Source organism: Cariama cristata, unplaced genomic scaffold (genome assembly GCF_000690535.1).
Source record: "Cariama cristata isolate BGI_N322 unplaced genomic scaffold, ASM69053v1 scaffold44434, whole genome shotgun sequence".
NCBI classification, from domain to species: domain Eukaryota; kingdom Metazoa; phylum Chordata; class Aves; order Cariamiformes; family Cariamidae; genus Cariama; species Cariama cristata.
Window position 1 is genome coordinate 1 of NW_009614341.1, and position 21,493 is coordinate 21,493.

The 21,493-nt window shown below is 36.4% G+C and overlaps 1 protein-coding gene across 1 annotated transcript; it reads right to left on the reverse strand.

Moving 5' to 3' along the window:
* Positions 1–279: 279 nt before the first annotated feature.
* On the reverse strand, positions 280–19,555 carry LOC104161053 (TBC1 domain family member 12-like). The gene is made up of 7 exons (XM_009699352.1): positions 19,461–19,555; positions 12,217–12,273; positions 5,393–5,508; positions 3,277–3,359; positions 1,517–1,634; positions 1,062–1,168; positions 280–388 (listed from the first exon to the last, which is right to left on the reverse strand). Exons 3-7 carry the CDS (start codon positions 5,482–5,484, stop codon positions 294–296), a joined length of 495 nt encoding a protein of 164 aa, XP_009697654.1. The 5' UTR covers positions 5,485–5,508; positions 12,217–12,273; positions 19,461–19,555; the 3' UTR covers positions 280–293.
* Between the last annotated feature and the right edge of the window lie 1,938 nt (positions 19,556–21,493).

Genomic DNA, 21,493 nt, shown 5'->3' on the forward strand with positions numbered 1-21,493 from the left:
ACCATAATGATTCTATGATTCTATTTCATCTAAAATTTTCCTGAGAGATTAGTCCTGGTATTTCAAGAATTCAGAGGAAAACTCATTCATCTGAAAGTGAACTAGCACATGCAATATTTTAATGCACCTTTTATTGACATAGCAAACACTGTTAAGCCCCTCACTCACTGACTTGTTATAAGAAAACTTTTAAGCAGAGAATGACATGAAGCAAGTATTCCTAGTGCTGCAATTGCAGCTGAACTTGTGAAACTTTCTGGGTTTGTAAAGGTGAATAGGAGGCTGCCTAGCATTCAGGAGATCTCACCTTCTACGTCATTCTCAGAACTTGTCTCACTGAAGCTTTTCCATCGTTCCTTAGCTCTTGACAAGAAGATTTCATAAAGTTCTGCAAGAAAGCAAAACAAAACGAGTAATAATAAAAGGAAGAGGTAAGAAAGAAAAGCACCTATCCAAAACCAAAAGCACACTAAGTATTCTTGGCTTTGGTTTTGTTGCTTGGTTTCATCTCAACCACCGGGGGCGGGGGGAGAATCTATTAGATGGTTTCCACTAACCCCTGGAGTACCATTATACACAGTTTTATGGTACGCGCTGTATCATGCTTTCTTCTTTGGTGAACATGCAGATTACAAGAGGAAAATCATGTCAAATAATTCAGATTTTTATTTTTGTGAATGGGTTAGAACACATCCAGCTCATCAAAATCATTAGTTACAAAGTGAAGCAATTCCCCTTTCCACCTCCTTAAGAAAGCAAAGATACAAATTCTCAGTTTTAAAAAGAAAAATTGGGGGGAAAGGTTTGGTTGGGGGGGGTGCACTTTAACTCTCACAAGACTAAAATGTGTTTGTAAGCAGGTTTTGAACTTTGTTTCCATAATTTACCAGGGTATGATGCCTAATTGAATAAATTGTACAAAACACCTGTTGCTAAGGTTGCAAAATACAGTTCTTCAAAAAGCAAATACACCAATTTATCTTTTTTTAACAAAAGTTTAAATTTTTCTTTCAAAATAACCAACTTAGTTTTGCATTAAAATACGATCTGTTAAGGCATACCAGGAGTGATATTTAATTCATTTCCCACAGCTAGACTCCAAACTTTCCCACGTACACTTGGAGGTAATCCCTGCCACCACAGCTCTCGAACTCTTCGGGTAGCACGCCTAGGATAGGGAAGCAGGAGGAGGGGGTAGAAAAAGAGAGGCACATATGGCACATCTTGTTTTCTAAAATCATTGGGCAATTAACATGCAAAATAACATACTATTTCCTAAATCAAAATTCAAGGATCTCTGCTTATGCTAAAGCCTCATCAAAAAAACCTCAAAACACTAAGCTCCCGGAAACCACATTTGATGTTGCTCTATAATGACCTCTCACTATATCATGGCAATAGAAACTGACTTCTTGACAAAACAGAAAGGAAAAGGAAAACAAGGTATATAGGTCCTCTGTTTCCAGAGGAGAAACAAGGCAGCCTTGCCTCATTTACACAACAGAACTTTACTTACATGCCTTCCCAGTTGGGTAGTATTTCATTGACCCAAATCACCATAGCACTAGCGATATTCTCTTCTTGCTTGAAACGCTCTTTCATTATTTTTTTCCTTTTATGTGCTTCTTTAATTTCTGTCAGACATAACATGTTAATAATTCTGTATTAGTGTATATAAATTATTAAGTAAATAATTCAGCTGTTATCTAATTATTTAGATGTCTGAAAGAGATCAAGGGTAAATTCCATTTTGACATAAGTTAGCTGGTACTACTTCCATTGATTGTAGGTGTATTTCTCAGGAAATTTTTTAATTTGAGCTAAGTTATTCAAATATACAGCGATTTAGACAAGTAAAAAAATCTGGCTGGAAAGCTCGTAGCAGTCTTTTCTGCAGTACACAGAATGACTAAAAAGTAAGCACATCATCAGTGCTGGTTTTCCGGTAATAAATTTCACAGCACATTCTACCTAAACCTTACTTATTACTTAAACTAATCGGCAATAATTATAGATAAAATTATTATTCAAAAGTGCAATTCTACATCCATTTTAAAATTATTCAAATTTTACTGAAACTTCCACCTAGAAGGATTATGTATTTCCTTTTCTGTAAAGAGGACTTAAAGATCTGAGACAAAGGCACAATGCTGAACAAGAGAAGAGTATTCTGCCTTCTGTTAAAAAGAATCACTAGTAGATCCCTCTAATTAAAAAGGCTAAAAGAGTAACAGAGCAGTGCTATCTTGACATCAGTAAGAACCACTGTGAAATTGCAAGACATTTTCTATTTATGTATGCAATAGACAGAGTAAACATGCCATCCCTGGTAAACAGATATGGCTGACTAGCTTCATTGTTTTTACTGAAGCTTTGTGTGTGTAGCAATAGTTAATTTAATGAATACTAGGGCACAGGTACTAAAACACTACACATGGCTGACCCTCCAAAGATGCAGTTACAGAACATGGACCACAGATTACACCTTAAAAGATGCACACCACAAGAGAAGAGAAAAACGAGTTGTCAAATGCCTTAGATTTCTTATTACATCTTTCAGAGTAAGCTGCCACAGATCCACAGAGGCTTAATCAGTTCAGAAGCTTGTATCTCCCACAATAGGCCAAGTAAAACATGCAGCACAAATTCTTAAAATAGCTTATTCCCTGAATGCTAGGCACAAGACTACAGAAGTCCTTTCAACAACTGTTCATAGATTGACACAGTACCAGATGCTACAGATATGTTTAATTTAAAAAAAAAATATCTAGCGGGAGTATGAGGGTTCACACAGCTACAGCTGGTTGGAAAAAGCCCCAAAGTTTTCATCTGTCTTCACATTGCAATTGACGTAAAATTCCTGAAAAAAAAAAGATCTTTAAGCAGTCAGCTTTGTTATACTTCAGCTCTCAGTGGCAACTGCAGCAACACAGCTTGAAAAAAGAGTCTGAGTACCCAGAAAGTTTCTAGCTGATCATATTACACAGGTAGGTTGGTTTTGTTTTTTTTTAAAAAAAACCAAACATAATCAAGTTTCTACTTAAAAATTAAAGAAAAGGTTAAACTGCCTTCTGCACCTAGTTACACTCACTGTGGTGGAATAAGAAAACAATTTGATAACTGAGTTCCGTTTTAAACTGTGTGCGCATATGTACCAGAGAATAACCTAGATATTAAAAAAGGTTGTTCTTTACCTACTAGCCTACAAACCAGAAATTACTTTACTTTTGCTGCACAGTTAAAAAGAATTATAGTGATTATTGGCAGTTAACATACCTCGTTTTTTTGCCTCTGCCACCATCTCATCATATTCTTGACGGTGACGTAAAGCCTCCTCCACTGACTTGGCAGGAAGATTTCTGAAAACAAGTTGTTCCTGAATTCAATATGCACAAATGACATTCTGAACCATTTCAAAACAAGTTTTAATTTGGCTTCTAAGGTGAGCTTTGGGGTTGTCACACTACCAGTGTTTCAGTAACAGCAGTAGAGAACTACCAGATGTTTACTGCTTCCGTTTATTAGTTCTCCTATAGCTTCCCCCAAAGCAGGGTTATTACATTTGTTGAACATCTGGAATGATGGACAAATGAAGTCTGCATGAAGTGATAAAAAGGAAATACTGATATTCCATATAGTTATTCCAATGCATTTCTGCACACGCCTATTTTAATAATTAAATCTACCTGCGTATTGATACTCCATTTGTTTATATGAAGTATGTGATGATGTATTTGCAATAAAAGGTAAAGGTTTTTGTTCATTATAGTCAGCCCTTGAAAACCCCCACAAAATAAGATAAGTTTACCAAAGGAAGAAATGATAGATCCCCATTTAGGTTGGAGCTAAAGCTAAGGAAGCTTGCTGCAGTGCTACAAGTTCACTAGTTTAAAATGCATTTTTGGCTACGTAGCGATTCCCTAATTCCCAAACACACACTCCTTTTGACTAGATTCATTCCAAAACAAATCAGAACACTATGTTTGGTCTCAGTCTCTTCTCCAATCTCTAGTCTACTTCGGTTCAAAATAAACAGAAGATAGTTTTGTCATTTTAATGGGGGGGTGGCAGGGAGAAGAAGTTTTCCCATCTCCTCTTATAAAAGCAGAAAAGATCACTTTATTAATATTTCCAATAAAAGTGAAAGCAGAATATATTTTCAAGGATGAGATTGTGGCAACACATTACACACTTGGGATGGCACTCCAATTTGAAACAAGTGGAAGTATGATTTGTAAAAACATACTTATGTTACTTCGTAAATTGTGATATTTCGAAAGTAGAGAAAAGCATGAGCAAACTAGTTACTGCATATCTTACTCTCCACCATACAGTAAAAGAAATAATGCATTTACAAAAAAAATAATCATAGCAATCCATACCTCCATTTAGTATATTTCTGTCTTAGCACTGAATGAGCTTGTGTACCATTAGAGAGAAGACTGAAGGAAACACTATATGTTCTATTTTCCATTTCTTAATTGGAACTGATTAGAGCAAACATTTAACAGTGCCATCACAAGCTTTCTCAATGTGCAAATTTGAAAGCTTTGCTCCATTTGCATTCCTCCAGCATGTGTTCCTAGTCAGCACGTCCTCCTCTTTCCTTCAAATTGCTGAAGACTGTATAGGTGAAAATACTGACCAATTTATTACCCATTTTTTATTACTATTCTTATTTGCACTTAATGCAGTTTTTGTCACATCTTCATCTGCTATTTCCTTGCCTTCAGCTGTAGTTTTAAGGAGCCACAGAAACATAACTGCAACAGGGGCAAGGAACAGTTTCAGTGAACAACTTGACTGTAGCATCTTGGTACCAACAGGGCATTTAATTGTAGTTGCCAGTTACAAAATGAGCATTCAGCATTTGTGACAGGAACGTATTTCTTGTGTTTCAAAGACAATTCTTCCCACCCCTGCTGTTACCTACCTAATACTTTTTCTTTTTTTCTTTTTTTTTTAAAAACACTTTTCTGGGTAAGCCAAATCCAGGTTTGCTGAAATGACAACTGCCACTGTCAAGTCTTCCTGACTGGTCTAGGAAATTAAGTTTCCAGAATGGGGTAAGAAGAAGGGAGCGTGCACTGAGATGGCAGCGAAGAAATCCACAGAAGTCTTCAGGAATTTTCCTGATAAGGATGTCCACAACACTGTCCTAGGCAGCTGTGATATACAGTCGTTAACAGCCTGGTGGTCCCATTACAGCAAGAAAGAATTCCTCATATAGACTACAATATACTTAAAGGTTCTTCTGGAGGTATTTGTTAGGCTATTATCTGGGGTGGAATAATATAATGATACTTCCGTGTAAGACTTGTGAAGTTTAGCTCATCAGAAGCATATCTAACAAATTCAGTCATTGGCAGTTCCACAGAAGAATCATACTTACGCTGGTCGATCCTCCAGAATCAAAGCAGTAGTTGAAAGTGGTTCAAATTCAATATTTTTACGTCTTGCTGAAGGGGGTGGAGGTTTATACATTCTTCCTGTCCGTGCTTCATATTCCTAAACAACATTATTGATAAAAATTAAATTTCAACTGTTAGCCTCACTTCTAATTAGTAAGCATAATGTTACTTGTTTAACACTTTAAAAAAGTTAAAATATATAATATTAAACAATTTCAGACAGCAAGGACCTAACATTACAAGTTGAAATTGTTTATAGCAAGACAGTGCAGCTTTCCAGTACTGCTAAGCAAAGATGAATGAGAAAGCAGTTTCTTGTATCAATTTAATCTTTGATTTATTGTAGTTCAATAGTACTAGTGAGCATCCAAGGATCAGTTAGTTAGGAAATCTGCATAATCTTCCCAAATTAGTGCACAAGTATATTTCAGTAATATGTGAAGTTGAAAAAAAAAACACCACAACAATAAAACAAAACTAAAAATCCACAAACCACCACCAAAAAACACTAACCAAGAATAGGTGTCTCTTCCCATTCTTTTCTTTTGACTCTAGCCACCCTTAAAATGTGGTACTCCTCACGTTTCTGAAGCCTTTAGCAAGGCCATCAAACCCACATTATCCAGAACTACCTACACTATGCTCAGTGACAATATAACAATATTTATCATAAAAAGTCTGTTTCACATCATTTCTTTCTCAGATGTTAAAACATGCAATCTACTTAGAAACACTTAACAGCCTTTAATACATGGAAGATTCTGAGGAAGAAAGAATCCCATTCCTTTTTCCACAAGAGCAACTCAACAAAACAGAAATATGAGACAGTCTTTAGGTAAAAGGCTAGACAGAGCCAGATGAAAACCTCAAATCTCACATTTCTTCTTTTTTAGCCTCTGTAAATAAACATTTACTACTAAGTTACTGGGAAACCCATTCTTACAATCCAGCAAATCTTAAAACGTTATCTGTGAGAAGACTTTCAACTTATTCCCAAACCAAGTTAGCTTGTGGGTTCATAATCTCCTTAGGCATGGAGAGAAACTGGTATTTAGTCTTCAAGTCTTCCACATGCTGGAATTCAAACATAGAATACTCAGAGCTGAAAAATCATCTTTTTAAGAGAATAAATTCAAGGCACTTTAGTAATGTACTATCATAGGTCACACAGCTCTATTCTTATGCACAGCCAAGTGAGCTCTAACTTGTACAAGCTTTTATTTATCTAAAGACAGTTTGTTCTTGTACATCTGTTACTTTAATAATTGTGTATGTAAATTCAGTCTAAGATTAACCAAAACATCTTACACTTAAGTCACCAAAAATAAAAACTTGATCAATCACTAATTAGGTCATGTTTCTTCCCAGTCTTCTCTAGAAACTGCTCCCAAACGAATCTCACACCTAATACATAGCTTCTTGTACCCATTAGTTCTCCCATGGAGAAACAGAGGGCTTTACACATTCAGTGTTCACTGACAGCATTATAGAAACAGAGCTTACAACTTTAACGCTATTACATAGCTTAAAAGTTCAATACACAGTTGAAGTCCATAAAGTTAAATGGGAAAAGAGCTCTTACAAATGCAACAATGCAGCCTCAGATTTCCAGAGAAGGCACAAAGTATTGGCCCAACTCTAAGGTGGCTTAAAGCTTTCTGCTCATTAGCCTCCTTACCCTACCCATTTTAATGATCTCTAACAAAATTTCTGTTCTTCCACATTGGGTGTAATACAATAAATGATCCAAAAAGTATAACCTCAGTGATGCTAATCTCATCTCAAGAGGAAGTTTTCACATAATCATTGAGGTTGGAAGGGATCTCTGGAGATCATCTAGTCCAGCCTCCCTGCTCAAAGTAAGGTCAACTACAGCAGGTTGCACAGGGCCTTGTTCAGTCAGAGTTTTAATATCAGCAATGATGGAGACTCCACTCTTGCTAGGCAGAGGCTACAGCAGCCGGTATTCCCACGTGATTTCCCATCCAAGTACTAACCAGGTGCTAACTAACTGTTAGCTTCAGAGATCAGAGAAGATCAGGTGTGTTCACAGTGGTGAGGCCATATACATTATATGCCACTATACTTTTCAGATCCTGAGGAGTTATCTGGACTTCTTGACCTTTTCTTTTTCTGGTTTGTGGGAGTCAGAACAATAGTTTAACTGATGAGAAAACATGATTGCACCTCCACAAAACAAGCCAAAGAATAGTTTTGAAACATTCTCAGTATCTTTTGAAGTTGTTTCCACCCCACCCAAGCCTTTAGCTATCCTTCCAGTTATCCACCCTTTAACCACTGTATCATACTCTGCCCCACGGCAGCGTACCAAATAACTCATTTTGTTAGCATCCGGGAAAGACAGGCACAAATCTATAGCAACCAGCCTACTATTTCAACTACATGAGAAGCTCAGTTGCTTTTCCATCTTCAAAAGAAGCCCAAATATGCACCTTGTTTACAAAAAAACAAACAAGCAACTGTTATCATCATTTATACATACATTCACACTAAAACCCTAATTCTTTGTAAACACAATGACTTAAAAGTTACTAGACAACTGTTCTTAAATACAACTTAGTTCTAAATCTTTCTAAGTCTCTGGCCAAGAATAGTGGTTATACAAATTTCCTAAAACATATTCCTCTCCTGAAGGGTAATTCCCAAGACAGCTTTTGATTGAAAATAATATGCATCCAACATAATTCGGCACATTTAAACAATTATCTTGAACAACTGGACATATAAAATTGGTAGAGTTCTGTTGCAATTCACACAAGTATGAGAAAAATCAGAAAACCAATAGTCACTGTATGAATGAATATACATATTATTCTTAAGCCTAAAATTATTCCATTCCACCTAAAGCCAGAGAAATTATCGGCACTCCTGCCATGCTTTATACCTCAGGATACTCCAGCACATTCTTAAGTTAGGAACGTATCATGTGATAGCACTCAGAGATCAGCATCCAGGCTGCAGTACAGTAGCAATGCCGTCCCTCATATTCTTGGTAGAAGTTCTGATTTACTTTCACATTTTCCAGTACTTTGTAACAGCAGCCACAAAATCAAGTTCATTTAGTGGTTAGAGAGGAGGAACGGAAGCTCAATGTTCCTACATACCTAATTTGCATGCAAGTTAAATAAAGTACTGCAAGATGGACATTAGAAATGAAGTCACTGTCACCTTCTTATTACAAGCAACACATTTGAATGGTGTTAGTGCTTCTGGCTGCCATACATGCTAAGAACTGATATACTATTTCCAAAGTAAAAGAGGGGAAAAAAAAAGAAAAAAAGAAAAAGAAAAATTATTCAACAGGGTTTTCCACAAAAGACAGAACTCATTACCCAGCAGTGTTTCTGGAAGTAAATACACTTTATGAACAGTTGGTTTTTGCAAGAGAAGAACACATGAATAGAGAGGGAAAACTGTAAGCATTACTAGAAAGAGTCAAAGCAGAGACTGAAATAGCTTCAGGCTCAAACTGTCACAGCTGCACATTCCCCAAGATGAAACATATTCCAAAGTATCAGAATTTCCCAATGGAAAATGCTTCTTTCTCAAGAAGCCTGTGCTCTAGGAAACTTATAAGAAGATTAGATCCCAGAACCATCAGACACACATGGAACTCGCTAGTTTGTGCAACTAAAATATCCATTTTTTCCCTGGAGTATTTTGTATGACCAGATGTAAAGAATCCAATAGCCTTAACCATGCATTTGATGCAGAATTTAAAATTCTCAGCATAGGATAAAAAGCTTGAGCTGACATAGAATTTCACTTCAAAAGATGTGAGCTAATACTCTTCCATTAACAAGGTAAAAATACAATTTAAAGTCAAATGTCTTGTCAAATGCTTAACATGCAGGGCATATGCCAGAGGGTAGAACAGTTGACAGCTATGATTCAAGACTATGTAAGACCTGTTTATGTAAAAAAAAAAAAAAAAAAAATAAATTTGGAAGTGTCACACGTGTGGTTTCAGTAGCTTAGGGAATGTTGTTAAAAAAACAAACTCTTTATTGCAGCATATCTGGTATTTATTGAAAGTTACGGAACATTTTACGATCCCAAAATAAAGAAAAACAAATCTCAGCTTTAACAGAAAGTAAGAATAGTTATCTCCTTATTAAGGCTGGAACTGCATCCTCTCATCTTCTGCCAATAATTAACCTGTTAACAGGTTAAAAGCATGTTTTTCCTGAAAAACATTGTGACAATATATTTAATAGCACTTTGATATGTGGAGGGACTTGCATTTCTGGTATTTATTCCTACAGAAATACAGATAGGCCTATTAACTTACAGACAGGTAACAGGTAAATGGGGCTGGGAAAAAAGTCTTTGCTTATAAACTGCCTTGTGCTTAAGAAGATAAAAATATCCCAAATTGTATCTTCTTTTTTAAGAAAACAAACAAAAACACAACAAAAAAAAAAACCAAAAAAAACCACAACACCAAACAAATCCCCATGTGTTTTAAACAAAAGAAAAATAATAAACCTGCAGAGGTCTGCCTGCACCTTTTTGATATCTACATGAAAAATACACAAAAGTGAAGTTTATTTCATCCTTCCTCAGAAGAGCCATATAGGACCGCTAGACCATTCAGTGCTATTTTAGCTATCTCTAAAAAATCCAGTGCATTGGATTGCACTGTGTAACATATGCATAACTGCCCCTAGTTGCTTCCTCCAGCATCTAAGCAGACTACCTTACAGAAAGGAAAACCAGCTACATCACAGCATTCCAAAAGCATTAGTTGATCTTAAGTAGAAAATGCTTGTGGGGATAAAGTATTTAACTAAGCATGCACATAATAATTCACTTTTAGAAGACAAACTTGCATCTACATTGCCCAAACTATAGAGCTTTAAAGGAATAAATATTGACCATGAAATTTAACATGCATATTGCTGGGATAAGTTTTGACCTATCTATGAGTCAACAACAAAAGTTGAACTCCTAGCAATGAGTGATAAAAGCCTTGGATTATAAGGACTGTGAAAGTCCTCACAGTTCTGAAAGTACCAATTACACAGATTAAGCACCACAGATCCAATTAAGTTTTAGGTATGCTGGAGGAGAAAGAGATCTGATAGGCAACACTGAATCAACTTTCACTGTCTTAAGGATTGCCTCTATTAGATGTCAAGGCATACTAATACTCCAACTAAACAAATCGTGCATTCTGGGTATGACACTTTCTTTTGACATGCTTTACTCCCCCAAAATTCTAGGCCTGATACTGAAACAGGTTTTATTCAAGCAATCATGACTCCTATTGAGGAAACAAGGGGGATTGCCATATATTCTGTGAGTGGTTTTAAACCTCTCTCTCCCTTCTACACACACGTGACTCTGTAGAGCAGATGGGCCTCTCAAAACCATCTATATGATTATTTTCACAATGTTGTACAGCTAACTAGAAATGTCATCAGAAAGATTATTTCCCTTTATTTCAAGCAGGGTTGATCATCCAAGAATGGAGGCATTAACAGAATCACTTAGGAGGGCACTCATCCACATCATTTAATAAAACTAATAGAAAATTTATGTAAGAATAATTTCTGCTAATGCATAAGGATTCCCTCCTATGTTATCATGTGTGTCTCCCCCAGGTTAAATGTTAAAATTGCTGAGGTAGCACTGGCTACAAGGTGATTCCAAACAAAGAAGTGCTTACAGCAAGAGTAGATGTCACTGAAAAATTCTGTGAGTCAAACCAGACATCTTCCCAGAACTTACAATGCCAGATGCTATCAGGACAGAGATAACAGTACATTGTTTCCTAACTTGTAGGCAATATACAAAGAACCTATATTGAAGGAAGGAAAAATACTAATCTTCACATAATACAAGAGAACAACCAAACAGACACTGAAGAGTTTTCTAGGTCAGCTTTCCAAAGTAATGTCATCCATCTTCAATTGTTCGTTTACTTTATTTTTTCCTTAGTTGGATATTTAAGAAGTTGCATCAAGTTTCATCTTTTGTTGTTTACAAAACAGCATGAAGCCATGGGCTTTGGGCCCAACAAAGAAGAGCTGAGAGCGGCTGGACCACGTAACATGAACCGTAAGCATCACTTACCAACTAGCAGTTACATTACTGCCCTATTTCATAAAGCCAGAGTAACAGATTCACAGAACTAAAAAAGCAACTTGTACTATTCCTGTTTAACATAGAGTGTGAAAACATAAAAAGTTTTCAAACATACATGTACATTGAACCAATTCAGAAGGATACCAGTCACAGCAAATAGAACACATATAACAAAAGTTTCAATAGCTACACTTTTCTAGGTTTCCAATTTCATATTGGAAATAGGGATTAAAAGCACCTGGAGTTCGGAAGTACCACTGTTAATAGCCTGTGTGACTTAGTGACAGGGAAAAAAATATTCTAGAATATCAATTTTCAAAGCTAACACGTGTTAAAAATATTACAAATTAAGCCTTTTAACAACTTTTACCATTAATCAAGGAGTAACAGCAAACATAGAAAGTAAATTACTGTGAAGCTCTAGCATTACCTATTTCCTGCTATTCAAGAACATGCAATATGAATAATAATAAACAATAATACTCTATCACTTTAAGTTGTTAGTGAGATTCATGTGTGAAGTTTATTTGTTTGCTTATTTTACTAATGGTATCTAATGAGTTGATGGTTAGTGCCATAAAATATTCATGCTACTGTGAAAATGTGATGTTTGTTCTATTTTAATGAGTGCTACATAGTCCCATGCATGGCATTGAACACAACTAAATATATATATATATATTAAATTTCATACCCCTGTGTTTAATAGACTGAGAGTAGATATTGACGCAAGACTGCCAGAACTGTCATCCTAATGAGAAAAACAGAAGCAAAGCCTTAGTGAATAAATGAAGGAAAAGACCATTATAATATAGCAACATGCAAGCCAAAATTTAAATTCACATGTAGAGTATTTGTACTCTATGTTTGAAGAAACATAGATGTGTCTGTTCCTCCTTCTTCTCCAGCCCTCAAAATATATAAACACACATACAAAGACTTCCCACTTGTGCAAGTTGTGCATAGACATCTATTGGACTATTTTTCTGTTTTAATTGAAGTTTCATATTTTCTAAAATCAGCACCTTTGCCCAAAGAGAGATCTTTTCCATGGTGCTTCTCAGGTGCATGACAAAAGGCACTCCCCAATGTCCTTGTCTCTCCCTAGTCCACATCACCCATAAAAGTTACACTTATTTAAACACTAGCCTTGGAAGATAGGCTGTTAAAAAGGAAAGAACAAGACATTGCCTATAGGCTGACACAAGAAAACAGAAACTGTTTCCTCTGAAAATGAATCTTGAAGACCTTGCTTTCATTCAGATTATTTTAGATTGCATCTCACACCCAATTAGATTTTTACCTGTAAGCTAGTTAGCTTTAAAGCTCAAAAATGAATACTCAAGAATAGTACTTGCACTGTGGAGTAAGGGAAAAGAAACATAACTGGACTTGGTTAAGCATTTGGCAAGAAACAAAATACTAGCATAACTTTCAAACAGAACTTTCACATTCAGCATTTGGGTTTTTCTATTTAATGTGAGAGGGTAGAAAATGTCATTAAATAGCACAGCCACTTAGAGTACGCCTTTAAATCCCCCACCTTCCCTCCTGCCATCTTATAATTAGTATTTCTAAATTGAAAGCTCAAAAGTCAACCACACCTCAACCTCACAGGTGAGCTGATGAGAACTAAGATACATTTGTAAGACTTTGAGAAACAGTCACTTAAATTAAAAGTAAGAATCTAAGCAGCAATCTGAAATGCCTCATACCACATTGCAGCAAGGCAATCAGGCAAAAGCTTGCCTGACTACAGGAGACCCCGTGCAACAACAGCTCTGCAGGTTTCCATTCAAAAGTCAAAGCTGGTTTTCTAATGGAAAAGCCTAGCTTAAAGACAGAGGGAGGAGAAAAAGAAAAGACGACACAGCAATTGCTTTTAAGCATTGGATCACAGCACCTGGAAGAAAGAAAAGAAGTTTTTTATGACGCCTTCAACATCTGCACTGTTCTTGTACCATGCATACCCCAGGCTAATAAAAAGCATTTTAAAGGCTTCCTTCTCCCTTGCCACACTATTTTCTCCTTGTCAGTACTGAAGTACCACGCCAGCCTCAGAAGGATAAGGCTTATACCAACAAAAAAACCCAAACCAAACCAAAACCACCACTTTAAAAAAAAGTCCATGAAAGACAGCATCTTTACCACCTGAATCTTTTTGCTAAATCCTGTCCTAAAATTTTGCTAAATCCTAATTTGATACAACGCTGCCTAGATGACAATTTTGCTACCACAGCACCTCAAGTTCACCAGTATAACTCTGCTTAACCTGCAAAAGCTCACTACTTAAGAAAAGAAATAATTATTTTTATCTGTGTCATCCTTTGCTAAAGAAACTCAAAGGTCCAACAGAGGGGGAGGTATCCCATCAAAAAGAGGATCTAGAAGACAAAAAAAAAAAAAAAATCTAGCGTCCCACCAAACCAAAGCAAACGTAGTTCAATCCTTTTTATTACCTCAAGGTTGTTTCTATGATGTTTCCCAAAAAAACCAGCAACTTCCAAGGACAGAAATGAAAATATGTACAATGCCTGTGCTTTCTTTTTCAGCTTTAGAAGAGAAAGTTTGCTTCAATACTCTTCATAGTTGTCCTCAAAGACTTTTTTTTTTTAAAAAAAGAAAAAAAAGAAAAAAAAAATTCAATCAGAAGAATTCACCTCAGTAGAGTCAACATCTCTGTGGTATTTTCAAAACATTAGTCCCATGTTCACTGGAGAGTACTCCCCTGAAGCTGCATTTGTGCCACCAACGTAGCACAGACATTATGACAAGTTCGCCTTGACAAGTTCTCCCTGTCAAAGCGGTGAGTAAGCCCTGGTGCGAGGAGCTGGACTGTATTTTATGTCCTTTATGCATCTGTCTCACTGAGGCCCTACGAGTTTCATTACCATTTTACTGACAAGATAATCATTGCAAATATCTACAACACTGGGGAGTGTCTTTTAAAGACTTCAACATAACACTTCGTTTTACCTCTAAGCATACCATTTTACTGACTACACAGTGTCTACAAAGAAAACCATCACAGTCTTCTCAATGCTGCTAGTAGACAAATTGTTTATTCAGGTGTTACATGTTCCTTGCAAGACGCAATATCCCCATTTATTGTCTGTCCTGGTTTCAAGGCAGTTTGTTACCGACGTATTACTACCTGTATCTGCTAAACAGACAGAAGTCTTGCCTTTCTCTTCTCTCCAGTAGTAGTGCAAGACAAGCCAACATGATGTCTATCTATGTAAATATCTGCTTAAGAACCACTCCTATGAAAGAGCATCTGGCACTGTATTTATCTACTTCAGACATTCAAATCCTTAGATTTGTTGACAAACATGCCATATACACTTTTTAAGCATTAGGAGCTTCGTGCATTGTTAAACTGAAACAACGAAGACTGGAGGGAAGGGTTAATATTGCAAGTTAGGAGGTCTGAGTCGTATGAAAACTGATTCAAAATGCATCTGTTCCTCTGAAGCAAAACCTCCAACAACTCGTCCCTGGGAGACCATGGGAGTTGTGCTGATTCAGTGAATGCAATTTCTCCATTACATTTCAGAGTGGAGATAATGACATCAGAAAAACAGGCAAGTGAAAACATGGGGTTTTAGCCCTCAAGTACAGTATTTTACTTCAAAGATTTCAAAGCCACCCAAAAATAATATTTTCAGAGGTTAGTTGTAGGACAGTAATCCAGTCATCAAAATCAGAGGGAGTATTTAATGGACTATTTAAAAATAATATCCTCCATTTTGTACACAACGTGACAGCTTTTGGAAAAGACTGCTCTACTTCTCTTCTGAATAAGCAATCATTTCTAAATCACTGCAACCTTTTCATGGTGTGTCAGATTTAAATAGAAAAGCTTTTATCCCCCCCACCCCCCCCCTTCTTTAAGGCTGTCAATGACAGCATTTTGTTAAAACTTCTGATAAAGTGTGAATTTGGTGTATGCTTTACTTGCATCTTACACATCTTGCACTATGTATTTCCATGTTTTGAGTTCACCTAAATTTGGGCATATTAGGAAAAAAGCACCATGCTACTTTAAACAAATTAATAAAAAGTATTCAAGACTGCTTTAATAAAAAGCAAGAGCTAAATTTAATGATTTGATATTCAGAATCATTTTGATCACAGATTAGAAGCTCTTTTCTTTAACCATAAGCACAAAAAAATGAAATTGAGCTTGCATTTTTAAACATAACTTGCACTCCAGTCAATACACACCAAAATGTTACACATCAGCCCACAAACTGGTTTCTGCTTTAAAAGTTTCTGTACTAAAATATGTCAGCAGTCTAATTTAAAGCAGATTTCTGTACAGACCGAAAAGAATTTACCAGACTGATCATTAATGATCACATACTTCTTATAACAGCCAGTTTTATTAGCTGCAGTTCATGAAAAAAGGCACACTTCCTAACACCATCAAATGCATTTGACATTTGCAGTCCTAAGGAGTTGCTATTTTCCCTTTTTAAAAAACAGGGAAGGAAGGCAGGCCAGAGGAGGGAGATGTCCAGCAAAAGAGTTGGCCTCAATCACATCCTGCCTGGGCAGCTCTAAATCCAAGGAGAGCTGAGCGTGCCAGCAGCTGCGAGCAGGGAGATGCAGCTGCCAAGAACTTTCAACCTCTGACCCAGTTCGAGCTAGAGCATCTCGCCCAAAGCATGCTGATGGCAGCACAGCTGCAGGGGACTTTGCCATTTCCCCAGCCAGGCAAACCCCGCAGGTTGCTTTTCCACAAAAATGTTTATCATCTTCTACATATGCTAAGAAACTTGCAAAGAAATTATTTACAGTAATATTCATTAGACAGTCTCAGAAGGCAGACCTGTCTAGCATCATTATCTGAAAAATGTCTGAAACAGTATCTCAAATTAAGTTTCTGGATTTTCCTGGAAGTTATTCAAGATATTAGAATCACTACCTGACTGCTCTGCAGAGGCATATATAGCAATGGCCAGTTGATCGACAGTGACTGGAAGCCACAAGCATTCATTTAAATGTAATTATCAATTTACTACATCATCCAAAGATAACAAAGGAGGCTTCCATCAGCCAGGATGGAAACAGGGCATGTGAGCTCTACCACCCTTTTGACTATAAATCTACAATGATGCAATTTTTTTCTTGTTTTACTAATAGGGAAGTTCTTTAAGCTTCACAATATTGCCATAAACCTTTGATAGAAGTATTATCCTTTCACAAAAGACTTCCTCCTTCTATTAATTATGAAGTTTTTCCTGTCATGAGTTAATTTTTCCTGCAAAAGGACTTCTTAAGATCTCATTTTTCATCTGAAGGATGCTGACTCATTACTGAGTTTCCTTAATCAAGGGTTTATTTGCACTCTCCCAAAGCTGGCCACTGGCATCAGTAAAGTCACAGAAGTTTCTGTTCAACCATGCAGAACGGCATAGCTGTTCAGGAGCCACAAGATTTGTTGCTAATAGTAAAGTGCCATAAACTCCCTCACAGGCAGCTTGCCTACAGCTTAAGCCTCTTCTACCTGAATAGTCTTACACCTAGAAGCTCATTTTAAAAAAGCTGGTAAACAGTGAATACCCATTGTTCTGACCACCTATAGCTATAAAAAATGTGAAAAAATGCAGGTTTTGTATTTCAGATCACACTTGATCCCTTGACTTCAATTTAGAAAGTCAATGTGGAAGTTTGTAGAGACACTCCATGTAGGATATGAAACATTCTGCCAGGTTCACAGACTTACTTATGAACAGAACATATTAAGCTTTAATCATATATCAATCTACTTCTTAAAAGCCTCATAACTGCATTCTTGCCTATATTCTTTTTACTTATCTCCTGTAACAGTCTAGAGACTTCAGTCAGCCATTCAAAGTGAAGATACTATTTTCCACTGATTTTCAGTAACCAAGCGTGCCTATATTCATTCTAATCCATTGCCAGTCTAGCAAAGTTGAACATCTTTGAGAAAATAAACCACTGGCTTTTCTTCAAAGGCATATGCACAAGGAGCTATATTATAAATTTTAAACACAGAGCCAAAACATTTGACATGTTAAATGTGGAGACTTTAGGGTCACCTCAATTTAAGAATCAAATTTTCTCAAGTATTGTAGATCTAACTCTGTGCAGAATATACCATCAATCTGGATCCCCCTTTGATAAGTATGTATCTTAGCTCATGATGCTTTACCTAAAGACTACGCATGCTTTATCTAAATTAGAAGCTATAAATATTAGCTATTACTGACACTTTACTCAAGATTAGGATCACTATTGGATTTATATAATCTAGCAACCATTATAACACAAGCCACATGACTAGTGGCTAGGACCAACTCAATCATGTTTAAAGACAATACACTGGTTTAATGTATTTGCTTTTCTGCCATGCTGGAGAAGTCAAAAAAATGGCAGCACTACAGTTTAGAAGAAAAACAGTCACTGAGGGACAACAGGATAAGAAAATAAGACTATTTCTGCAGATTATTACTTGGTCTTCAGAACAAACATCTTCATTACTAGAAAACGGGAAGCAGATGACTGGTAGCATTGTGCACATTCTCCCTTTCTCAGGATGTAAGAAACATCTGGATTTTTACCACAGTATTTTCATAGCACAAGGCCAACAGCATTTATCTGCAAGTAAACTAAGAAAGAACACTTGCCCTCTCCCACCCAAAAAGGGAAACCATTTAAATATGGAAAATTGTATTTGAAAATGTTGAAGCAGCATCCCGTTTACTTCAGAGTAAATAGCACTTGCTGCAATCTTATCCTACGTTATTTCATTGTGTGACCAGTCCCATTACAAGTCCTTCAAAAAGGACCACTTGTTTTTCACTTCAGTTGCTTCCAAAAGGCTCTCTTCCCCACGAAGCTCTTTCTAGAAGACAGCTGAATACTGCTTCATTCACAGCCATTTGCACCTGCCAAACACATCAGCTTATATGGAATTTAGGAAAGGAGACAGAGAAAGCAGCTCTCAAGAGATTCAAGTTACTGTTTTCACCAACACAAGGGACATTCACATTTCTTATGTCAACAAATCTTTCAACCTCAGGATTGCATGTTAACATGAAGTTAATGATACACTACCAATTGCTCACCTTTAAAGACTATACCATTTTATAATTATTTTATCAAATTAAAGACAGACTCCACAGGAACAAATATATGGAAGTGCAACTTGGTATCAGGGGAAGGAAATGAGAATTACCTTTCTGTAGTACCCCAATAACTCCAAAATAAGTTTAACTTACATTACTATTTTGAAGCAAAAAGATTTTTAATCTCATTGAAGGTGTAAGTGAAACAAGATTACATGCTTCAGAATTCTAAGTAATTTGTCACAAGTTATTCAGATAGTAAGTCTTTCAGGCAAGGAGGACTATGGAAAGATGAGTTAGAGCAAAAAAAACCAAACCCCAAAATCCCAGTTTTGCAACACTAGAATATCCAAGAATTCTTTAAGAGGATAACTTTTACTAGATTAATACCTAGTTTGAAGAAAAACTGAATATACAAGTATGACTATGGTTTTATTACACATAACAGGTAAAAGTAACTCAGAACTGAACTTCATAAACAAAGCCTAGAGTATTTCACAATCAATCACTTTACCATTAAAAAAAAGGTAGCATATCATGTTAAATAAGACAAAATTTTATGGGAAATTAATATAGCTTCTGATGTTTTGACCTAAACAGCTTAAACACTTTTTGAACATATATCAGCTTTTTATAAGCACTGAGATGCACTAAAGAATGTACCAGATAATCATAAAACACTTCTCAGTAACTACTATTCTTTAGACAAAGCCCCAAAAGAGTCTTCCCAGAGCACTCCATGGTTGTATAGTAACAACACAGGGGTAACAGCAGAGAACTGCAAGACTTACACATTAATTTTTACAAGTTTTGTACCTAGAGTTGTGTCATGTTTACTTACCTGCTGAATAATTTTGGAATCCTTTGGAAGGTTTTCCCTGGGTGGGACTTTTCCAAACAACTTCCAACCAGGAGCGCTTTGGACAGCAGGTTTGAGTTCCTTTGTCCTTTTAGTGAAAAAGTTTCTGAAAAAGAGAGGAGGGTTTTCTTTTTGTTTATTATAAGCATATCAACAAATTATATTTGTACCCACTTACATTTCTTAAAATCAAGTTCACCACTGCAGAGATTTACTGCTCAGTAGATACATAGTGTGCTACCTTAGCTTTCTCTTATACAATAAAATAATTAACTTGAAGCGGAGCGGCTTTCATTACAGATGCTTTGATACTAATATATTTGTACGCTGAATTCTAAGCTACTTTATGCAATATTAGAGTTCTTTTAGTAATACCAGACACTTTCTTAAATACAAGTTAGCAGCATGCAACAGCTCTCAAACTTTTGTTTGGGGTCTGTTTTAGTGTATCTTATGGAGCTATTTGGAGACTGAAAACAGCTGGAAATTACTGTGTAACTTATAGATTTAAAAAAGAAATGGTGAACTATTACTTCTACTAACATTTTCTGCAAACTTCACACCTTCAACTTTCATAACATGGACTAGAAAACCAGAGGACATGCACACAGCTTCAGTTTAGCAGATAACCTTTGCCAGTGCCTAAATCAATTACACTCAAACAGGCAGATGACTGCATTGCTTTATTACTTCTTAGAAAGCCAACCATCACCAGATCATATTAGCAACCATTTGTCTAGATACACGGATATACTGTTTGACTCCAATCACAAGCTCCCACAGAGCATGCTATGTACAAGTACTTTGAAAATGAAAGAACTGCATTTATTCTGAATATTGGAAAGTTACTTTCCAGAAACTTATGAACAACACAGAGGGATTAAAAATTAAGTAGTCTGTAAGGTTAATTCTCAGAATGCTTACAAGTTGACCTCTGAGCAAACAGAATATGGAGCACTTTTATTGAAAGATGGTTTTGTGCACCACTAACTAGCTAACTTTGTACTTTCACACTCTTCCTCTGGAAAGAGATTCCCAGATTTATTCTTCACTTACAGCATTTGCTATATTTTAAAATACGTCTCCTTCTCAAATTGAATGCATTCACATTTGTGCATAGAAAAAAGTCTCCTGGCTTTCCCCAGATAGAAGTAGCATGCTTCAACAACCACAATCAGTCTGAAAAGTGCATGGTTGCTCTTAAATTCCAGCGCTGTCAGGGTTTCTGACCAAGCAGCATAGTTTTACAATTAGGTGTTAGTGTTTATAAGACATTGTATAGCTTTCAAATACAAACTATATTTTCAGTTCCCAGAATGTTTTTTGTTATTTGGGAAACAAGCAAATGCCTGTCACAAAGATCCCTTCTGTGCAAGTTTGTGTGAACAGACTCTACAGATACTTGTGTGTAGCTGAAGATCTAGCCACCAGACAACAGCAAGCTGGAGAGAAGGAGAACTAGATGCTGATACAAGTGTGAAAGTCTCCCAAAACCCAGTAAACTTTCTAAAGACCAACGTGTCACTAAATATGACACTACAGCCTTGCCCTTAAATCTGCAACTACTGCAGCAGCTGTATTTGAACTTAACTGGAAGAGATTTATTTTTTTTTTTCCTCAAAAGCAGATATCTTCCTCCAGAAGATACATTCTGGAATGCCGTTCTTGAAGTACGAAATAACTCATGCATCCTGACTTCACACATAGCCATAACCATCCACTCTCTGCACATACTATGGAATACCACCAGGATTACCTAGCAGTTCAGTTCTATTGCTTCTAGCACTTGTGGAAGCTGAAAAGATGTATGCCTTTAACACTGCTGGCAATCTGTCACTTATCAAAGCTGTCTGATGATTAACCAGGAAGCTGGCAGATTTAAAAAGCAAAAACGTGTAAACACACAGAAGGTTTTAATTAGTATTTCCGTACAAAAGATTTAAGCATGCTCATGGCTCTTAAGAGATTTTATTTTTAAAATTTTTAAAAACAAATAGAACATTAAAACAAACCTT

Bases quoted from the DNA above. Each gene is read 5' to 3' on its own strand.
- LOC104161053 (XM_009699352.1), bottom strand. From the start codon at position 5,484: ATGTATAAACCTCCACCCCCTTCAGCAAGACGTAAAAATATTGAATTT. The intron at 3,360-5,392 runs GTAAGTATGATT...ACTTGTTTTCAG, and splicing joins ATTCTGGAGGATCGACCAGC to AAATCTTCCTGCCAAGTCAG. The intron at 1,635-3,276 runs GTATGTTAACTG...TATGTCTGACAG, and splicing joins GGCAGAGGCAAAAAAACGAG to AAATTAAAGAAGCACATAAA.